This window comes from Corythoichthys intestinalis, chromosome 21 (assembly GCF_030265065.1).
Source record: "Corythoichthys intestinalis isolate RoL2023-P3 chromosome 21, ASM3026506v1, whole genome shotgun sequence".
Taxonomy (NCBI): domain Eukaryota; kingdom Metazoa; phylum Chordata; class Actinopteri; order Syngnathiformes; family Syngnathidae; genus Corythoichthys; species Corythoichthys intestinalis.
In genome coordinates this window covers 5046933-5067833 of record NC_080415.1, presented here as the reverse complement: position 1 = coordinate 5067833, position 20901 = coordinate 5046933, and the positions used below count along the sequence as shown (strand labels likewise).

General features: G+C 39.5%; 1 protein-coding gene across 3 annotated transcripts in view; it reads left to right on the top strand.

Annotated features, from left to right (window-relative positions):
• The window catches only part of LOC130909364 (rho GTPase-activating protein 23-like), a 110207-nt gene extending 95379 nt beyond the window's left edge, over nucleotides 1–14828 (top strand). The window contains exons 21-24 of one of the 3 annotated variants that reach the window (XM_057825724.1): nucleotides 2066–2197; nucleotides 3892–3916; nucleotides 9743–9768; nucleotides 9848–9990. In XM_057825724.1, coding sequence (XP_057681707.1) covers nucleotides 2066–2197; nucleotides 3892–3916; nucleotides 9743–9767 — 182 coding nt within the window. In that variant the 3' untranslated portion in view covers nucleotide 9768; nucleotides 9848–9990. Of the gene's footprint in view, nucleotides 1–2065; nucleotides 2198–3891; nucleotides 3917–9742; nucleotides 9769–9847 lie in introns of all 3 variants that reach the window. The other 2 variants (XM_057825722.1, XM_057825723.1) reach the window with 2 other exon arrangements.
• Nucleotides 14829–20901: the final 6073 nt, after the last annotated feature.

Genomic DNA, 20901 nt, shown 5'->3' with positions numbered 1-20901 from the left:
TGCTGTCAAATGCGAAGTTGCGAACTCTGAGTGTTGACTGTAAAATGACGAGCGGTCAGATGACTTTTGTTAACGCTGCCTTTATTTGGTTAACAAGACTCAGGCACAATACAACACACACGCAGGTATGCAAGCTCAAACAACGGCCTAATAGTATTACCCAGAGCCGTATTACCGTGTATCGGATTAGCTGCCGTAAAGCAAGTGTCGTTATTGCCGCAAATGTAAACATAGCGCTGCATAATGGATACATGTTAGACAGCGGCTAGTTCTGGTGGCCCGTCAGCAGCGATGACGTCGTCAGCCCGTCCAGCGTCAATCAGAGTACGCCACGTTGGGAGGGGAGGCAGCCAGCTGGCGGACGCGGCGATTAGATTACTGACAGTCTCAAAAAAGATAACAATTAAACGGCCAGGGCCGTCGCACTACTCAGAAGTGCAGTGAGCAGCGTGGGTAACGGTTAAATGTTAACATGGAAGATGGTTGGCCCTCTGGCTGGGGAATTCAAATTAAAAAAGAATATAGATGGAACAACTCTTCACCTCAGTGTTGCAACTGTTCAATTTTGCACATCAGATATTTATTTTAAAGAAAAAGTCTTAGCCAAAGTTATTTTTATTTTGTTTTTCAAAATATCTACATTTCAGAATATTGTATTTTCTATTTTTGAGCAGAATTCTAGCTTTGTATAGGCTAATGTTCCTATTGTTGAAAGCACACAAGTGTGTAATAAACAACTAGCACATTTATATTTTGCATTTTGTTTTCTTACTGTACCGAAAATGAACCGAACCGTGACCACAAAACCGAGGTACGTACCGAACCGAGATTTTTGTGTACCGTTACACCCCTAATATATATATATATATATATATATATATACATATATATATATATATATATATATACAGAAATAAATTCATAAAAGTTTAAATGAATATAAATATACTGTAAATAAAATTAAGATTAAAAAATATATGTTCAAAATTAAATGAAATAGAAGAAATCTAATGACACACTTGATTATTCATTTAATTGTGTGTTAATTTTTGCACTCCTGTCCTCCATATTAGATATGCTATCTGAATATTATCATGCTGAGAGAGGTTTGACCATTTGTTTAGGAGCTGGGCCTCATTCAAGAAAAATAAGTTAAAGAAGGTTGTTGTGTTGGGAGAAAAAGGATCTTTCTGCTGCTGACAGTAGTCACCTGTCTAGCATAAGAAATGAGAACGCTGGATATTTCAAGAAAACAAAAGGTTTTATCTTGGACGCGGAGAACACGGTTCTTCGCCTCCCCCGGCATGTGCGAGAATTTCTGAGGCAGGGGTTCAAAATCCTTCTGACACCGGACATTCCTTGCAAACCTTCGCAAGAGGTTTCCTCGCCATCAGTCAACTCAACACCTGGTGGTGATCGGTTGGCAGCTCTTCACCCAAGTTTCCATGACACGTGGAAAGTCGACCAAGGAACTGCTAGTACCCTAGTGCCAAGTGGACACTCTTATGTCTGAACATGGTGTTGTAGTTGGTAGTCTATGATGAGCAAAGAGGTCCAATAATAGAGCACAACTTGAGTTTTGATTAGCGATGCTGTTTTTCTTGATCATGCCTCTCCAGGTCTAGTGTCATTGTCCATGTGAGCATTTCATTTCCCAAGCACAATGAAGAAATTGTGGCTATTCTAATCTGCTGTTTGGTGCATAAGCACAAATTGCAGCCAAGACCTGTTCCCCCCACTCCGTGTTGGAGGAAGACTACCAAAGTACAACCCCAAAGTACATACACTGACCTAGTGGTGCAATTATTATGCCCACCACTGCTCGGTGCCACTCACCATAGGCAACTCCAGATTGAAATAAGGTCTCGTACCAGAGACCAAGCTGTATTGAGCTGACAAAACCACGCTTAGAGGCTAACGAATTCCTCAACCTTGCTCGTCAGCTCCTTCCCTGCCAGAGAGGTAACACTCCATGACCCCAGAGTCTGCTTCTTTAGCTGGAAAACAAACATACCGCCTTCCACTGCCACCCTGCTCACTTTGTCCCCGACCTTCTTGTCCACAGGTGGTGAGCCTTTCGGAGAGCGGACTGGTGTTGCCTCTTCGGGCTGGATGCAGACCCGGCCACCAGGCACCCGCCAACGTGCTCCGCTACTAGGCCTGGCTCCAGATGGGGACCCCATTGACCCGCATCCAGGTGAGGGAACAAACTCAAGGTCTGTTTATTTTTGTCACCATGGGTCTTTAAGCCATATTTGGCCTGGTACCTCAACTACAGTAGGACTGGTTTGCTATGGGTGACCATTCCAGGGGTACAAAGTCTTCGACAACTATGTTCCAATCATGGAGACATTTGTGTGACCCAATGGCTTGGGATTTCTCCCAAAATATTAGCGATATAAATCACTTACTAGATAAACATATCCATTCTTTGGACAATGATACAGTTTTTATTGATTTTATTTCACGATTCGATTTGATTCAAGGGGATCGATTTGATCCGGTATTATGTGCACACTTAACAATCAATTACATTCCTACCAGAGGCGGTTAGAGTAGCCAAAAATTTTACTAATATGATTAATATGACTCAAGTATAAGTAAAAGTAGTCATCCTAAAAAAAACTAATCAAGTGAAAGTAAAAAAATGTCATTGTTGTTGTCTCCCGTTTATTCGAATCGGGTCACGGGGGCAGCAGCCACAGCAAAGAGGCCCAGACAGCCTACTCCCCGGCCAGTTCCACCAGCTCGTCTGGGAGAATCCTAGTCATCCCATGTCATCCGAGAGATACGTATAATCCCTCCAGCCTGTCCTGAGGGGGGGGTGCCAATCCCTATCTCAATTGCTTCACACTCGGCCCGGCGAGAGCAGGCGGTTGCTTTGTGATGGAGCCAAGAGGACCACATCATCTGCAAAAAGCAGAGATGAGATCCTCTCATCAACGAACGCCTCGGATTCCAACCCTTACCAGGAACAGGTCTGACTTGTTGCCAGCCACACGGACCAGACTCATGCAGGACTGAACTGGACTGGATGACCCCATACTCTCAGAGCACCCTCCCACCCACAGGTTGACCCAAGTAAAGGTTTTGCTATCCACCCCTGGTAAACTATTGCTGCAAAAAGTTTGTTTTTGTTTTTGGGGTCTGGTCTTTTTCTGAAATACAAATTTTCTGTCACAATTTCCAAAATGTTGAACATGTCCACTGAAGCTAAACATATCGTCTATTAAAATCCCATGATTAAAGATTGATCTATTTCCAATTGCCATGTCAAGCAATTGGACATACATATACTATAAATGGAGGACTGCTCTGCAAATCGCTCTTTGATTTCAACATCAGATTGTTCTTATTGCTAAAGCAGAGCCTCATTTTTTAATGTGAGATGACCACAAACAGATATACAAAAAATATTTGAAGTTTTGGGTGCATTGTCAATCATAGCGCATGAGCAAATAGCTGAAAATATCAAATGTAACCACTGAATCAGAGCAGGAACACACTTTATAATGAAGGACTATGCAAAACATCCATCCATTACCTACCACTTAATCCGGGGTCAGGTTGCGGGGACAGCAGCTTTAGCAGGGAAGCTCAGACTTCCCTCTCCCCAGCCACTTCAACCAGCTCCTCCGGCGGGATCCCAAGGCTTTCCCAGGCCAGCCGAGATAGTCTCTCCTGCATGTCCTGAGTCGTCCCCAGGGTCTCCCGCCAGTGGGACATGCCCGTAACACCTCTATGCAAAACAGTCTCTGAATATCCAAACTACTTATAAGATAATACTTAATAATGGCTTAATTAATACTTTTATTCCATACTTATTTGAATTCCCTAGATGTAATCGACTGTTTCCAAATCTTTTTTTTTTTTGTACTGCTTTTTTCCTAGGTGAAACAGTGGATCAGCTTCTTCGGTAGGATGAGGCCTTTGTTTTATCTGTTTGTGATTCATGTTGCACTGTGCTTCATTTGCCCATTTTTTCCATCGTCCTTTGTGGCAGGGTTAATCTTTTTTTGACATTTATACTATCTTAATGTACAAAAACATACAGTAAGTTGAATGAACTTATTAATTTAAAATATTTTTTTTTCTAAGCTGCCATTACTCTTCCTCACACAGTCTCCTGACAAACTTTAAATGAAAAGGTTGTCTTAAATCACATCTTTAATGATCAATGAATTAATTATTAATAAATTTATTTATTTGATTATTCAACGTCCAGCTCAGTACTTCCCAAATAGTGGGGCGCAGAGCGATGAGCGATGCGGGGGTGGCACAACTGACCCCCAGGAAACCTACTTTTTTTGCTGTACTAGAATAAAGTGTAAGTGCACATCCACTCTGTGGGTGGCAGTGGCGCTCTCATTTTCAGAGCGTGTATTTCAGTATTTTGAACCAAACAAGAGCACACAGCAAAGAGCACTGGAGATATGAATATATTGTTTGACTTTGACTTTTAATACAGTGGGAAATGGGAAAGACCAGTCTGTTTACTGTGTCTGAAAATGTTTGCAGCAGACAGTAGGAAGCCCACTCAATTAAGACGTCGCTGGAAGACATTCAATTCAACAATTCTTTAAACAACAATAATTTTTTTTTTTTAAATCAATTACTCAGCAAAGTAAGTGACGTTACTTTTCAGGTTACCCTGAAAAGGTTAGCCCCCAAAAAAACGTATGCCACACTTTTTTACATTTTTTATTTATTTTTTTTTTTTTAAATTTCACTTATATAACAGTGTTACGGTATAAAAACTTTAACTTGCAAATATTGTTGGGAAAAAAAGCTTTTTTGTTTTTCCTGTTGTACTGAACTCGCACCGAACTGCGACCCCTGTACCGAGGTACGTTCTGAACCGTGACTTCAGGGTATCATCACACCCCTAATGTATATGGGGATGCCATGGGTCAGTGGTAGAGTAGTTGTCCCCCAACCCAGAGGTTGTGGGTGCAATTCTCTGCCCTGATGAACTCGCCTAAGTATCCTTGAGCAAGATACTGAACCCCACATTGCTCCTGGTGTTGCGTCACCAGTAGGTAGATGGCGATGTAGCGTGAAGCGCTTTGAGCGCCTTGACAGGTGGAAAAGCACTATACAAGTATAAGACCATTTACCATATAGATATATTATTTTTCAATATGCAGGTGATCCTCTGAATCTCTTGCCTCTCAGGTCTTTGCTCTAGTTTTTTTTTTTTTTTTTTTTAATTAATTAAAAACTATCACACAAGGTTCATGGCTACGTCATTCAAGAAGTAAGCAAGAAATTTAGGGAAAGTGACTATTTTTGGTAATAAAAATATATAATTGTATTGTAGCATCTACAAGGACAACGCCAACTTGGTGATCACAATGCACTCTCAGCAGGAAAACCGTATATTATTTTCAATTAATTGTACCCACCTAGACACCCACAAACTCTATATAAAAAAAGTTGCCCACGCTAATCACTAATGCTAACGAGAAAGCGAATGCTATGCTAATGCTCTGAGCCACCTATCCAATCATCACCATGTTAGCAACGGCGTCAACACATCCTTCCCCACTCCCGCTCTGCTTTCTCCCAAACAGCAGTGACGAAAACAGACAAGTCGCCCTTCATTCCACCAAATTGTAGTAACGCGCCCCCTCACATCCTCAGTGACGGTAACGGCGTTGCAAAGATGGGAAAAGTCATTACAGGTAGTCCCTGGGTTACAAACGAGTTTCGTTCCTATGCTGTCGACGTCAACCAAATTTCCGCATATATTGTAATTAACACTTTAAGTACCTCAAGATAACAGCCAGAAAAGTCTAAAGCTTTAGTATTTTGTTTAATGGTAGAGAATGCACTGCCCTCTGGTGGCAGTGTTGGGTCTGGCTGGACTGTCGTTTTATGACTGAAGAATGACTCTTGTCTGAGATGGATAAAGGACAGCTGCGCTCTGGTTTGGCCCACATAAGGCTGAAAGTTTTTTCAGTTAATATATGTTTGTGTATACATTTGTAATTAAGTTTACAGCTACAGTTTGTGGAATTACGTGTGAGTGATTTGCTATGAGAATTGTAAATACATTAGCATTAGTAACATTTCAGATAGCTGACTTTTGTTAGGCAAATTAGGCTAATTAAATCTACTAAATTTACATATTGATCAGACTAGATGGACGTTTGAGCAATTTTTTTGTGTCAAGTGTTTTTTTGTTAAATGCATGCCGTTTTGAAATAAGTGTTCTATGTATATGTGCTACAGCTTTACAAATCGTCAAAATTGAGGGACGTAAAAAGCTTCTAAAAGCACAATTGCCTTGTTTGATGTATGTAAAGATGAAGAACTTCACATTTAGTGATGACAGAATATGTCATAGTAATAAAGTAAAGAAAAAAATAAGATACTGTGGGGTGAAATAAGGTACTGTTTATGCGACTTAAAAAAAAAAAAAATGACTGAAGACAAAACGGCGGACAAGACTCCGGCGTCATGAAGTCGAAATCGCGTAAATCGAGTACGTCGTAACCCAGGGACTACCATTAATTTGATTACTTATTACTGATAAAAAAAAAAAACACCATTTTGAAAAACCGTTATACATAAATATATATATATATATATATATATGTATGTATATAATTAACACTGGTAAAAAATACGAAAAATACGAAAAAATCTACATATTTCTCAATAACATTAATTTTAAAAATTACAGTGCATCTAACCCATTTTTCATCTAATTTATAGAAAATTTTACCCCCAAATTGTTATTATTATAATTTTTTCCCTTTCTCTCTCTTTTTTTTTTTTTTTTTACAGTCATCTACGTACATACATACATGCATCTAATGTTATGCCATTTTTAGAATTATTTTGTTGGATTGTACCTCCTAATCAGAAATGACATGCAGTTTACATGCTGTGAGGCCTTAAATTACCGAATACAATTAGAGGAAAGAAGATATTGCTGGGATTCACTCTTTGTTTTGTCTGCGTAGGGTGGCGCCACAAAAAAAATAAAACAAAATAGGGTTAGGATCATCATTTCATTTCACCATCTATCTTTGTATATTTGCATGCGTGTAATCTGGTTGTTTGTGTGGTGAGCAAGAAAAATATCCAGCATAATGAGTTTAGCTGTGTAAATAAATTCAAATGAACGTTTATTTCACATTACATTTACATTTTCATTAGTTTTGTATCCAGAACCATGGTGGTGCAGAGAATGGATGATGAATTAAATACAGTGGTACTTCAAGATATGTTATGAATTCATTCCAGAGTGGTTGTCGTTTAATGAATCTCGTTTTACATGTAAATCGCCAAATTTGTACTAAGCTCTACTGAAACACTGCATTATATTTTATTATCAGAGTAAAACCAGAATAAAACAAAAGCCAAACACATGTGAATCATTCACTATACATAACCTAACTGTGGATCCCTGTATTGAAGTTGATAATAGAAATTACAAAAAAGGAGAAAAAATACAAAAATGTGGAACTTTGCCTATCGACTGAGGCAATGTCCGAAAGCGAAAGTGATACCAACAATAGGCTGGTAGGAGAGAAGGTTCTTGGTACTGAGCATGATGGGAAAGATTCTAACCGATAGTGCAGCTGGATTTTTTGGGGCTGTCATGTCATCTGATTGCCTGTCTTTAATTCGAATGCTTTGTCACCCCCTAGTGAGACTTAAGTGTAGCTACAGTACTGGCCAAAGGTATTGGCACCCCTGCAATTCTGTCAGATAATGCTCAATATCTCCCAGAAAATGATTGCAATTACAAATGGTTTGGTAGTAATATTTTCATTCATTTTGCTTGCAATGAAAAAACACAAAAGAGAATGAAAAGAAAAATAAATCATGATCATTTTACACAATACTCCATAAATGGCCCGGACAAAAGCATTGGCACCCTCAGCCTAATACTTGGTAGCACAACCTTTAGACAAAATAACTGCGAAAAACCCGCTTCCGGTATCCATCAGTGAGTTTCTTACAATGCTCTGCTGGAATTTTTGACCATTCGGCCATTTGGCCAACTGCTCCAGGTCTGAGATTTGAAGGGTGCCTTCTCCAAACTGCCATTTTCAGATCTCCACAGGTGGAGGGATTGGGATTCAGGTCTGGACTCATTGTTGGCCACTTTAGAAGTCTCCAGTGCTTTCTCTCAATCCATTTTCTAGTGCTTTTTGAACTATGTTTTGGGTCATTGTCTTGCTGGAAGACCCATGACCTCTGAGGGAGACCCAGCTTTCTCACACTGGGCCCTACATTATGCTGCAACATTTGTTGATAGTCTTCAGACTTCATAATGCCATGCACACGGTCAAGCAGTCCAGTGCCAGAGTTAGCAAAGCAACCCCAAAACATCAGGGAACCTCCGCCATGTTCCATTGTGGGGACCGTATTCTTTTCTTTGAAGGCCTCATTTATTCCCCTTGTAAACTCTATGTTGATGCTTTTCCCAAAAAGTTCTACTTTTGTCTCATCTCCATCACCAGAGAACATTCTTACAAAACGTTTTTGGCGAACTCCAGCCTGGCTTTTTTATGTCTCTGGGTCAGAAGTGGGGTCTTCCTGGGTATCCTACCATAGAGACCCTTTTCATTCAGATGCGGACGGATAGTACAGGTTGACACTGTTGTAGCCTTGGACTGCAGGACAGTTTGAACTTGTTTGGATGTTAGTCGAGGTTCTTTATCCACCAATCAATTTTTCTTTTCTGTTCACATCTAGTGAGGTTAGCAATAGTGCCATGGGCTTTACACTTATTGATGGCACCACACACGGTACACACAGGAACATTCAGGTGTTGGAGATGGACATGTAGCCTTGAGATTGCCCATGCTTCCTCACAATTTTGCTTCTTAACTCCTCAGACAGTTCTTTGGTCTTATTTCTTTTCTCCATGCTCAATGTGGTACACACAAGGATACAGAACAGCGGTTGAGTCAACTCTAATCCATTTTTAACTGGCTGCAAGTGTGATTTAGTCATTGCCGCCACCTGTCATGTGCCAAAAGTAACAGGTGCTGTTAATTACACAAATTAGAGAAGCATCAGATGTTTTTTTAAAGGGTGCCAACACTTTTGTCTGGCCCATTTTTGGAGTTTTGTGTAATATGATAATGATTTAATTTGGTTTTCCAGTTTCTTTTGTGTTTTTTCATTGCAAGCAAAATAAATGAAGATATTACTACCAAAGTATTTGTAATCATTTTCTGGGAGAAAGCATTATCTGATAGAATTGCAGGGGTGCCAATACCTTTGTCCAGCACTGTTCTTTGTTAGGTTCCAGCTCATTCTACAGACATTATCACACGACTACTCTAGCAAACACGGAGTGCTAAAAGACAAGCTAATTTCAGCAGCCATTGGAGTTCTTGCTATTGCATCTAGCTGTTTGTGCCATGAAAAAGCATCGCTTCTAAATTAGTTTATTCTTTTGTTTTAGCATTGTGTTGTACATTGTGGTATTTTTCTTTGTTTACATTTATAGTTAAAAATAGTTACAATATTGCATTGCTGCGAGCCGGAATTATCTATTACAATACTTATTATCTTTCATATGCTGAATCATTTTTCCATATAATGAAGCAAAAACATGTTAAAAAGTTTTGGGGTTTTTTGTGCGCCGAAGCTTTCATATCTAAAGGTACCACTGTATCAATCCTTGTGATATTGTTATTAAGATATCACTGATGACTTTTATTCTAATACAAATTTTGTTGTTTGCATTCATCTCATTATTGCTTCCTGTCAGCATCCACCACCAGCGATTTATTTAAGGTAAGCGGAGGGGTGGGTTCACAGTATATAAATGACTGAAACTTAACAAAGGTCTGACATGTAGCTTTACTTGTTTCAGCTTTCATGGAGCACAGTTCATGACCTAAGCACCACGGACATCATGTCCAAGTCCGGCATCCGGCATCTTCGCCCTCTCCCAGACAGCACTTCAGATGAAGACTTTGAACACAGAACAACGGAACAAGTGAATGCGAAAGAAATGCTTCAAAGAGACAACAATATATTCGCTGTTACAGGAGAAGCCACCATGAGAAAAGAATTTGAAATTGATCCGGAAGAAAGGAGAAGTCCACCAAGCCATGATAAAAAGTCTGAAATGCAGTTCAAACCTGGACCACAGCTTTGTCCAAGCAGCTTCCTTGACTCACGCAACCAGATAAATTACACACACCCAAGACTTTTACCCATGATGTCTCACAATTTGACAAGGGAATGACCAAAACTTGCATTATAGATTTTCTTAAAAGGACTTCTAGACCTCTGCCTGGCTTCAAAAATGAAAATGACCTTCAAACAGCCATTAGATTTGGGTTTGAAATCATAGCAATAGTTTGAGAAAAGATTTGCTTTTATTTCGTGTTTACAATATTAACAGCTGGTTGTACGACGGAGCTTGGTTCTTGTTTTCCCTGACCATGCAACACAACGATTTTACGATCAAATATTCCATCCAATAATCAACTAATCAGATGCTTTAAAACTAACCTTGTGGCTCTGATGCAACCCATGAGATGCGATTGACGGGTAACAGTGCTGACTGTGGTTCAATTCCCAGTGATGAACAGAAAACTCAAACTCCGCGGATGTATAAGTGACACCAATTCCCACTCATTGAAGTTGATTCAACGAACTGACCATGTGGTATCATTTATAACCAATGCTATGGCTTGAATTGGGGATGATGGGAATTCTATGTGGTTTAGAACAGGAGATATAATTGCCACATTCATAGCAATTATATCATGTGGACCAGACCAGTTTATTTTTCGCCAAATGAGTTATCTTACCAGGGGAGTCACTAGACCTAATACAATACTGGGGCACAGCAGGGCACTGGCTAGTGAGCAATTCTTTTTAGCACTTATCTATCATAAAAAGTCAGAAATAGCGCTATAAACTATATATAATCATATCAATTATATTGTTTCTGGTTCTTTGATTGAACACCAAAAATGAACAGATGCATGTAGCCTACTTGTGCACTTTACTTCAAATCTCTAAACCACTACTTGGAAAACAAAAAATGAAGCACAATGAATCTTGATGCCATATATTATATCCTCTAGTTGTCTTACGTCTCAGACCTTTCTTGGGGGCAATTTACATTTCTATTTTTGTGTAGCGATTGCAAATGCTACTCAGTGAAAGCTAACAGACACTTTTAATTTTTTCATGAAGAACAAATCTTAATTCTATAATTTATTTACACTTCCCCGTTACTAAAATTGTTTTTTAGAACAGAAAAAGGTAACAGTGGCAGTCAGATACCATTTTAATATTTTTCAGGTCATTCATTGTCAGACAAAAGCAGCACGGCAAAACGCCACGCTGAAAAATAAGTAAAAGTATCAAAATGGCTTACCTCTTCATCCTCTGTAGGACCATGGCCCCCAACAAAATAATTACTGCTTATGAAATGTGAATGGCTTTGCCTTACTGGCGTTAAACTGGTCTTTTGGACGTCCGGGCAAGTTGATCCATTCTTCACATTTTTTCCCCTGAGTGTTTGGTTTCCGGAAACGTATGAAGAAAACATCCTCCATATGTCGTAATGTCTAGAGTCCTTGCATAGCAGCAGTGTTTGATCGGCATGTTCTTTTTTTGAAAGATTACTGGAGAAAACAAGCAGAGATAACATGGATTGTATGCGAGGGCGTGTCTATAATAACCCACTTCCGCGTTACGATGGCGACGTCACGGTCTAAAAATAGCATTCGTGCAGTACACTATTCATATACTTATCACAGCCAATGTTACGCACATAAATTAAATCAAATCAACCATATTAAGGAGCCATGTGCGGATTGTGTATATGGAGTGAATAGAGTAACATGACTGTATTAAATAGACACATTCTGTAGATTATGCTATGTAGACTTAAAACTCCAAAGTATCTTTTTCTTATGCTCTGATCTTTCAGTGCCGCCACCATTCGCCCCTCCCATTTAATATGGATTGGTCATTTCAAACATTTAATTATTTGGCCAAAAATTTGGTCTCACATGAGATCTAATTACCATAAATGTGGCTCGTAAACAAAAATGGGTTTGACACCCCTGGTCTACAAATCTGGTGGCAGCAGCAGAGGTGTTTCCTTAAAGTCCTGTTGCCTGCATCAAAATGTGTAATGTTTTAACTTTTCAGCACTCCTGCTTCTCCAAAGACACGCCATTTCCATTTATTTCCACCCCGCCACACTCAGGCGAAGCACAGGCATTTGCTGCCTGTAGGCTCTTGTGGTGCACTGACACGATGCGGATTCAAGGAAAGGCTTGCCTTGCCTGGACTCATACTGTCTGATAAAAGTTTTGTAAGATTCAACATTGTCATTCCTTTATTTGCTCCTGTAGTAGAGTGGTTCTTTTCATTAGCTGGACTTATGAAAAAGCCCCGTATACTATGACTAAATACCAGCCTGTTTGAAAGATTAGTTATCCTGACATGTATCAACTAAATTCACAGATGTATTTTATACAATGGGCAGCATGGATAGCTATTTCATGGCTTTTTTGAATACTCTCTCTGTTTGTAATATTATTCATTCATTTTCTCTACTGCGTATATCCTCATGAGTAGGGTTGTCAAACATGCTGCCCGCCAGGGGATCTGACCCGGTCCGCGGGGTTGTTCTACTTAGAAGGCATATTGTAGCTCCTTCATACCGTATTTACAGAATCACATGCTTTTATTTTGACATCAGGGCCATAAAATCAGATTTGTTATTTGTGTGATCAAAAGTGTGCGCGCGACTGCACTTGGCTCACGATTTTTTCCCGCCGTCACATTCGTTCTTTCTCCCCCTACCAGTGAAAATGGATTGGTCATCTACCGCGATCAATGGCGGCCAATGTGTTAAGGAAGTGAGCCATAAATGCCCCGAAACCACAATAATACGTGACTGCAGCCCAGAGCCCAGCAACAGCTGCTCCAAACAACGCCTTGTACAAACCACGCCCCTGCAAACTACGCCCAAAAGATGCTATGGTAGTAGCGTCTCATAGATATGCATATAGAACTAGATGTGAAATGAAAGACTCGGCGGTTTTAGTAAACAGTCGCCATCTTAAAGCAGTAGAGTTTTCTTGCAGGCTCTGTTGTAGCGAACTTAAGGTGCGTAACCATTTATCTAGAATAGAGTGAAATAGCCCTTTATTGTCATTGTACAGTTGCATCTCCCTTTACAGTGCAGGACAAGTAGAAATCTCAAAAGTGGCTTGCAAGAATAAAAGTATAAAATGTAAGTAAATACAAAATATGTATGAGGTAGTCCTTTGTTATGTCCTATTTAAAATACTCCTAAATTGGCGAAATCTTGACTTGAATCTATCTTTAAATGCTGAAACAGTTTTAACACTTTCACATTTTGAAAGTAGACAGAAGGAAAATAAAGCATTAATGGGGGCCCTTTTAATAACTTTAATAGTTGATTCACAACATTAAATGATTTCTAAACATAGCAAAGGTTACAATCTAGGTATGTTTCGGCACGCCCCTATGTCCGAAATACCCCTGTGTCTAGTTAAGTTTAGGGTAAGGAATTGGGCAAGGGCCTATTGTCCCAAAACCTCTTTGAACTTCACATAGTAAATGAATTCTTCGCGCCACCGTCCCAACAGCAGGCGTAGTTTGGAGAGCGGCGTGGTTTGTATGAAGGCTTGCTTTGTAGTGGCTGTCACTTGGCTCTGGGCTGCAGTCAGACCCCTTCTCCAAAACCAACAGAAAGTGACCCGAAATAAACAGGAAATAACCTGGAAATGCCCCAAAATCAACAGGAAGTGACCAATGAACCGGAAACTGCCAGCAAATGCCCTTAAGTCAACAGGAAGTAATCTAAAAGTATTCAGGAAGTTACCCCAGAATGCCCAAAATATACAGGAATTGAAGGAAGTGACCCAAAATTAACGGTTTGGCTTACACTGACTACAATAGACGTGCAATTCACTTAAGCTGCAGGGGCTAGCGTTGAATGCTCATATATCAGTGCCGTTTGACGGCGCTCGACATCCAATCCATTTTGACTGGGAGGGGCAAATGAACATTCGTTCATAGCACCGTTAATGGCAGCCAGTGAGTGAACTTATTTGGCCAAAATAAAGTGGTCAGACACGCATAAGAACAAATCGCAAGCGGCAAGTTTGACACCCTTGCTATTTAGAGTCACAGGAATAAGGTCAGAAATGGTTAAAATTATGATTGCTTATGTTTACTTGTTAAAATATGTTTACATGATGTGGATTTAGTTTATGTGTGTAAAACAAAGAGAAAATGTTACCAAGAGAAAAACTGCCTTTGTGAAAAATGTATTTTGGGAAATACAAAAAAAAGTATTTTATTTTGATACAGATACAGGCTGTGTATTTTTTTGTTTGCTTTGACACAACTACAAACACAATGTATCTGGAAATACATCCAATGTATTTTCTTCCCCATTCCTGTACACGGTTATTACTAATAAAATAATGATTATTATTATTGTTGTTAAAATCAACAAACCTTCCTAAAATTGAACGTTTTTCACTCACCTCTGTCAGTGTTCCTCACCAGAATATTTCTTACCTTGACAATTTCATACCTTGATATGTCTCACCTCTGATGTTATTGTTGTTCAAATAAATAAACGTAACATCCGTGGTATTTCAAATTAAAACAAAGCGTGGATATTTTTCCCCCCACCATGAGTAACTATAAACTAATACATACAGTATGTGCAATGAATTTTGAGTTGACATATTATTGTGGGTGTGTGGCAGTCTAGTAATTTCTACAACCTGATGCTCCAGAGCCATGTGTGGCTCTTTTATCATTCTGCTGTGGCCAGGGTGAACGTGGCTAGAATTTCTTGCCTGAACTCCCTGACAGAAAAGTCGCCATGGAGCCAGAATGTCTTTTTATTTCATTTTATTTTTACGTGTCTAACCTCCTGAAAGAGAAACTGGTTTTCATTCCAGAAAAAAAAAATGTATAACGCAATTTACCGCTCACACTAAGTTTGGCCACAACTGCCTCCCGTACTCCCACACGCTGATGTATACATTCTCCTCGCGGCAATGCAGGACATAATGCAGCCAGCCACGATGAGTGAGGATGATGACAAAATTCCGTTTTAAAAAGCTGCCTAATGGAAATCTGGATAAAACCAAAGTTGTGTGCACATACTGATGTAATCGAAGCTCAACCAGCCTAAAGTACCACCTTTGAGCACAACTAGTGTTAGCAATGACGCTAACACTGCGGGAAACAAGCTGCAGTCATCAAGCTACACTGGCAGAGTGCGGACTCGGACTTGTCAACAAAAGACAACAAGTAGGTTGACTACTGCTATCGCTACATGGGTAGACAGAGACTGTAGAGTGTAGACCCATTAACATAGTCGAAGACGAGGGCGTTGAAAATTCAATGACAACAAACAACAACGACAAACCACTAGACAGGTACAAGGCTGTGCCAGCATGGACTCATGTCCACTACAGTGGTGGTCTGCGCACAGTGGTGCCCACAGTAAGCTGGCCCATGGAGAAAAAAGTATCTGGTCACACCTGCCACAACCTTTCCTTGCGAGACTGTTTTCTCTGACAGGGCACATTGTTCAAAAGAAAAGGTCTGCTCTGTTATCTGAAAATGTCAACAAGCTAGTTTGCCTGAGCAGTTGGTTAAAAAAAAAAAAATTTGAGTATGAGAGGCTAACTTAAGCAGTGTTTCTAAACTCCTTCACACAGTTTAGTGTAATGTTTTTCAGTTAAGTGTGTGAAAATTGACAATTTATTTTTTTTATATCACACAGCTTTCAGGCCATTTAGTGTGCTGCATTTATTTGTGTGAATTGTTCAATTTAACAGACAAGTTGTTTACACATTTTTTGAAACACTAGCTATTGTTACTGTAATGTGTTTCTCTGCTCTTTAAATTGGCAGTTAATTTTGGGTAATATGCCAAACGGTACTTGAGCCACATTGTTAGTCTGAGGCACTTTAATCTGTTAAAGCTCTTTGCTGTATCATACAATTTATTTTATTTATTATTTTATACGAGCTAAGCTGTTAAATAAATTTAATTTTTTTAAAAACTATTTGGTAAACTACATTAAGTATTAATTCATTCACACGTCATACATTTCATGTTAAAACACATTTTAAGTCAATTATAGTATTTTCCTAGATTTTTTTTTCCTGAAGACAACTTTATTTATCCCAAGGGAAATGTGATTAATCATGATTAATCACACAGTTGACATATGATTAACTAGATTAAATTTTTTAATCGTTTAACAACACTTATATATACTGTATATGTGTATATACATACACATATATATATATATATTAGGGCTGTCAAACGATTAAAATTTTTAATCGAGTTAATTACAGCTTAAAAATTAATTAATCGTAATTAATCGCAATTAATCGCAATTCAAACCATCTATAAAATATGCCACATTTTTCTGTAAATTATTGTTGGAATGGAAAGATAAGACAAGATGGATATATACATTCAACATACGGTACATAAGGACTGTATTTGTTTTTTATAACAATAAATCAACAAGATGGCATTAACGTTATTAACATTCTGTTAAAGTGATCCATGGATAGAAAGACTTGTAGTTCTTAAAAGATGAATATTAGTACAAGTTATAGAAATGTTATATTAAAATGCCTCTTAATGTTTTCGTTTTAATAAAATTTGTAAAATTTTCAATCAAAAAATAAACTAGTAGCCCTATTCTGTCCTCAATGTGTGTGAGTACACAAATTGACAGATAGCGAACATAAGTTCCAAAAAGAAATCAGACGGTGTGGCAAAGTAGCATGGGCTTTACTGAAGTCATCTCTTTTTGACAGGAGCACGTTTCTTGTATTTTTGTAAAACTGAAAATAACAAGGCAATGTGTCAATAACTTGCATAAATCACAAAATAACATAAAATGTACACACACGTGTCCATTTGAGCAGTAGCACTAGCCAATTAGCTCACAAGCATCTAACAATGTAACTGCATTTCACCATATATGTGAACAAATTCAAATACACATCATCAATAACTATCTAATGCTCATGAATATAAACAAAGGAGGAATATAACTCACAAGCGATGCATGTATTAGACACAAACAGTGTGATGGGGCTATGAGAACTGGCACTGAATACTGGATGCGGACGTTAGCTGGTCTGAATAGCACTGTCTATTAGTGTGAGTTCGCGTCGACATATAATCACGTCAAAAAAGCGCGCCGAAACCCAAATAATCAGCTGCACTGAATCGCCAGCAGAGGGCGACATTACGCCACATAACATATGCAAGTCACACCCAAGCGCCAGTAGAGGGCGGAAAAACTCCATAAAACACAATTAACAAGTTGGCCTTTCACTGTACTGACATTTAAATCTGTCTGAGCGGGCCTAGTGCGTTAATTGCGTCAAATATATATATATATATATATATATATATATATATATATATATATATATATATATATAGAGAGAGAGAGAGAGAGAGTTGGACCCCCTTTTGCCTTCAGAACTGCCTCAATTCTTCGTAGCATAGATTCAACAAGGTGCTGGAAGCATTCCTCAGAGAGTTTGGTCCATATTGACATGATGGCATCACACAGTTGGTGCAGATTTGTCGGCTGCACATCCATGATGCGAATCTCCCGTTCCACCACATCCCAAAGATGCTCTATTGGATTGAGATCTGGCGACTGTGGAGGCCATTTCAGTTCAGTGAACTCATTGTCATGTTCAAGAAACCAGTCTGAGATGATTCCAGCTTTATGACATGGCACATTATCCTGCTAAAAGTAGCCATCAGAAGTTGGGTACATTGTGGTCATAAAGGGATGGACATGGTCAGCAACAATACTCAGGTAGGCTGTGGCGTTCCAACGATGCTCAATTGGTACCAAGGGGCCCAAAGAGTGTCAAGAAAATATTCCTCACACCATTACACCACCACCACCAGCCTGAACCGTTGATACAAGGCAGGATGGATCCATGCTTTCATGTTGTTGACGCCAAATTCTGACCCAACCATCCGAATGTTGCAGCAGAAATCGAGACTCATCAGACCAGGCAACGTTTTTCCAATCTTCTATTGTCCAATTTCGATGATCTTGTGCAAATTGTAGCCTCAGTTTCCTGTTCTTAGCTGAAAGGAGTGGCACCCGGCGTGGTCTTCTGCTGCTGTAGCCCATCTGCCTCAAAGTTCGACGTACTGTGCGTTCAGAGATGCTCTTCTGCTTACCTTGGTTGTAACGGATGGTTATTTGAGTCACAGTTGCCTTTCTATCAGCTCGAAGCAGTCTGGCCATTCTCCTCTGACCTCTGGCATCAACAAGGCATTCCCGCCCACAGAACTGCCGCTCACTGGATATTTTTTCTTTTACGGACCATTCTCTGTAAACCCTAGAGATGGTTGAGCGTGAAAATCCCAGTAGATCAGCAGTTTCTGAAATACTCAGACCAGCCCTTCTGGCACCAACAACCATGCCACGTTCAAAGTCACACAAGTCACCTTTCTTCCCCTTACTGATGCTGGGTTTGAACTGCAGGAGATTGTCTTAAACCATGTCTACATGCCTAAATGCACCGAGTTGCCGCCATGTGATTGGCTGATTAGAAATTAAGTGTTAACGAGCAGTTGGACAGGTGCACCTAATAAAATGGCCGGTGAAAGTATATATAAATATATATATATATATATATATATATATATATATATATATATATATATATATATATATATATATATATATATATATATATATATATATATACATATATATACACACACACACACACACTCACCGGCCACTTTATTAGGTACACCATGCTAGTAACAGGTTGGAGCCCCTTTTGCCTTCAGAACTGCCTCAATTCTTCGTGGCATAGATTCAACAAGGTGCTGGAAGCATTCCTCAGAGAGTTTGGTCCATATTGACATGATGGCATCACACAGTTGGTGCAGATTTGTCGGCTGCACATCCATTATGCGAATCTCCCGTTCCACCACATCCCAAAGATGCTCTATTGGATTGAGATCTGGTGACTGTGGAGGCCATTTGAGTACAGTGAACTCAATGTCATGTTCAAGAAACCAGTCTGAGATGATTCCAGCTTTATGACATGGTGCATTATCCTGCTGAAAGTAGCCATCAGAAGTTGGGTACATTGTGGTCATAAAATGATGGACATGGTCAGCAACAATACTCAGGTAGGCTGTGGCGTTCCAACGATGCTCAATTGGTACCAAGGGGCCCAAAGAGTGCCAAGAAAATATTCCCCACACCATTACACCACCACCACCAGCCTGAACCGTTGATACAAGGCAGGATGGATCCATGCTTTCATGTTGTTGACGCCAAATTCTGACCCTACCATCCGAATGTCGCAGCAGAAATCGAGACTCATCAGACCAGGCAACGTTTTCCCAATCTTCTATTGTCCAATTTCGATGAGCTTGTGCAAATTGTAGCCTCAGTTTCCTGTTCTTAGCTGAAAGGAGTGGCACCCGGCGTGGTCTTCTGCTGCTGAAGCCCATCTGCCTCAAAGTTCGACGTACTGTGCGTTCAGAGATGCTCTTCTGCCTACTTTGATTGTAACGGGTGGTTATTTGAGTCACTGTTGCCTTTCTATCAGCTCGAACCAGTCTGTTCATTCTCCTCTGGCATCAACAAGGCATTTCCGCCCACAGAACTGCCGCTCACTGGATATTTTTTCTTTTTCGGACGATTCTCTGTAAACCCTAGAGATGACTGTGCGTGAAAATCCCAGTAGATCAGCAGTTTCTGAAATACTCAGACCAGCCCTTCTGGCACCAATAACCATGCCACGTTCAAATTCACTCAAATCACCTTTCTTCCCCATACTGATGCTCGGTTTGAACTGCAGGAGATTGTCTTAAACCATGTCTACATGCCTAAATGCACCGAGTTGCCGCCATGTGATTGGCTGATTAGAAATTAAGTGTTAACGAGCAGACAGAAGGGTACTAATGCAAAAACGGGAGCAATTTTTTTTTTTTTTTTAAAGGTAACACCAGTTACTTTGCCAAGTAACCAATTACTCTTACATTCAGGTAACTGAGTTACTAACTCAATTACTATTTGGGAGAGGTAATTTGTAACTGTAATTAATTACTTTTTTTAAAAGTAAGATTACCAACATTGGTCATAAAGATGAAGTCTGCAGAATGAAAAGTGACAAAAGCGGAGATTTTATTCTGCCAATGTTTTGCCGAACACAATTTGCCTGCAACTATTGCTGATCACTTCTCAGAATTAGCAAAAGAAATGTTCCCTGACTCAAAGATTGCATTGGTAACTGAACGCACCAACGAACTACCTTGAAGTCAAACTGAATTACAAGCTCAAGTGCCATGAAATGCAGCTATCAAAAGACATGATGGAAATTGCCAAAAGTGCTGCATACAATTGTAACAAAAGTCACTGTTAAATTTTAGTAATCATGATGTACCTGAAAATATTGATTGTTCTTTGATTGCACCAGTTTATATGTGCCAATATTACCAATAAATTCTTATTATTTTAAAAATTGAGTTTTATTCTTGTTTCATATTGCACGCTATTTACAACACTGTAAGAATAGTCACCAATTCGTAAGGGCATACGTCACTATTTGTAAGATTAGCAACGGCCTCGGGTCGACAGGTATGAGATCTCTTCTTGGGGTTACGTGTTTAGCAGCCTGTATTTTATACCAGAACAACGTACTGGACCGTTCTGGCCCTCTTTCACCCCTGGCAGTGACTCTTTGTGACTTTGAAAGGTAGATCTTTCATTGCCATTGATGATATTAAACATCCAATTGTGTGGCGTCCAATCATGGTTCTGCTGTGAATTGAATGAGTTTATCACTCGCACCTCTCAGTGGAATG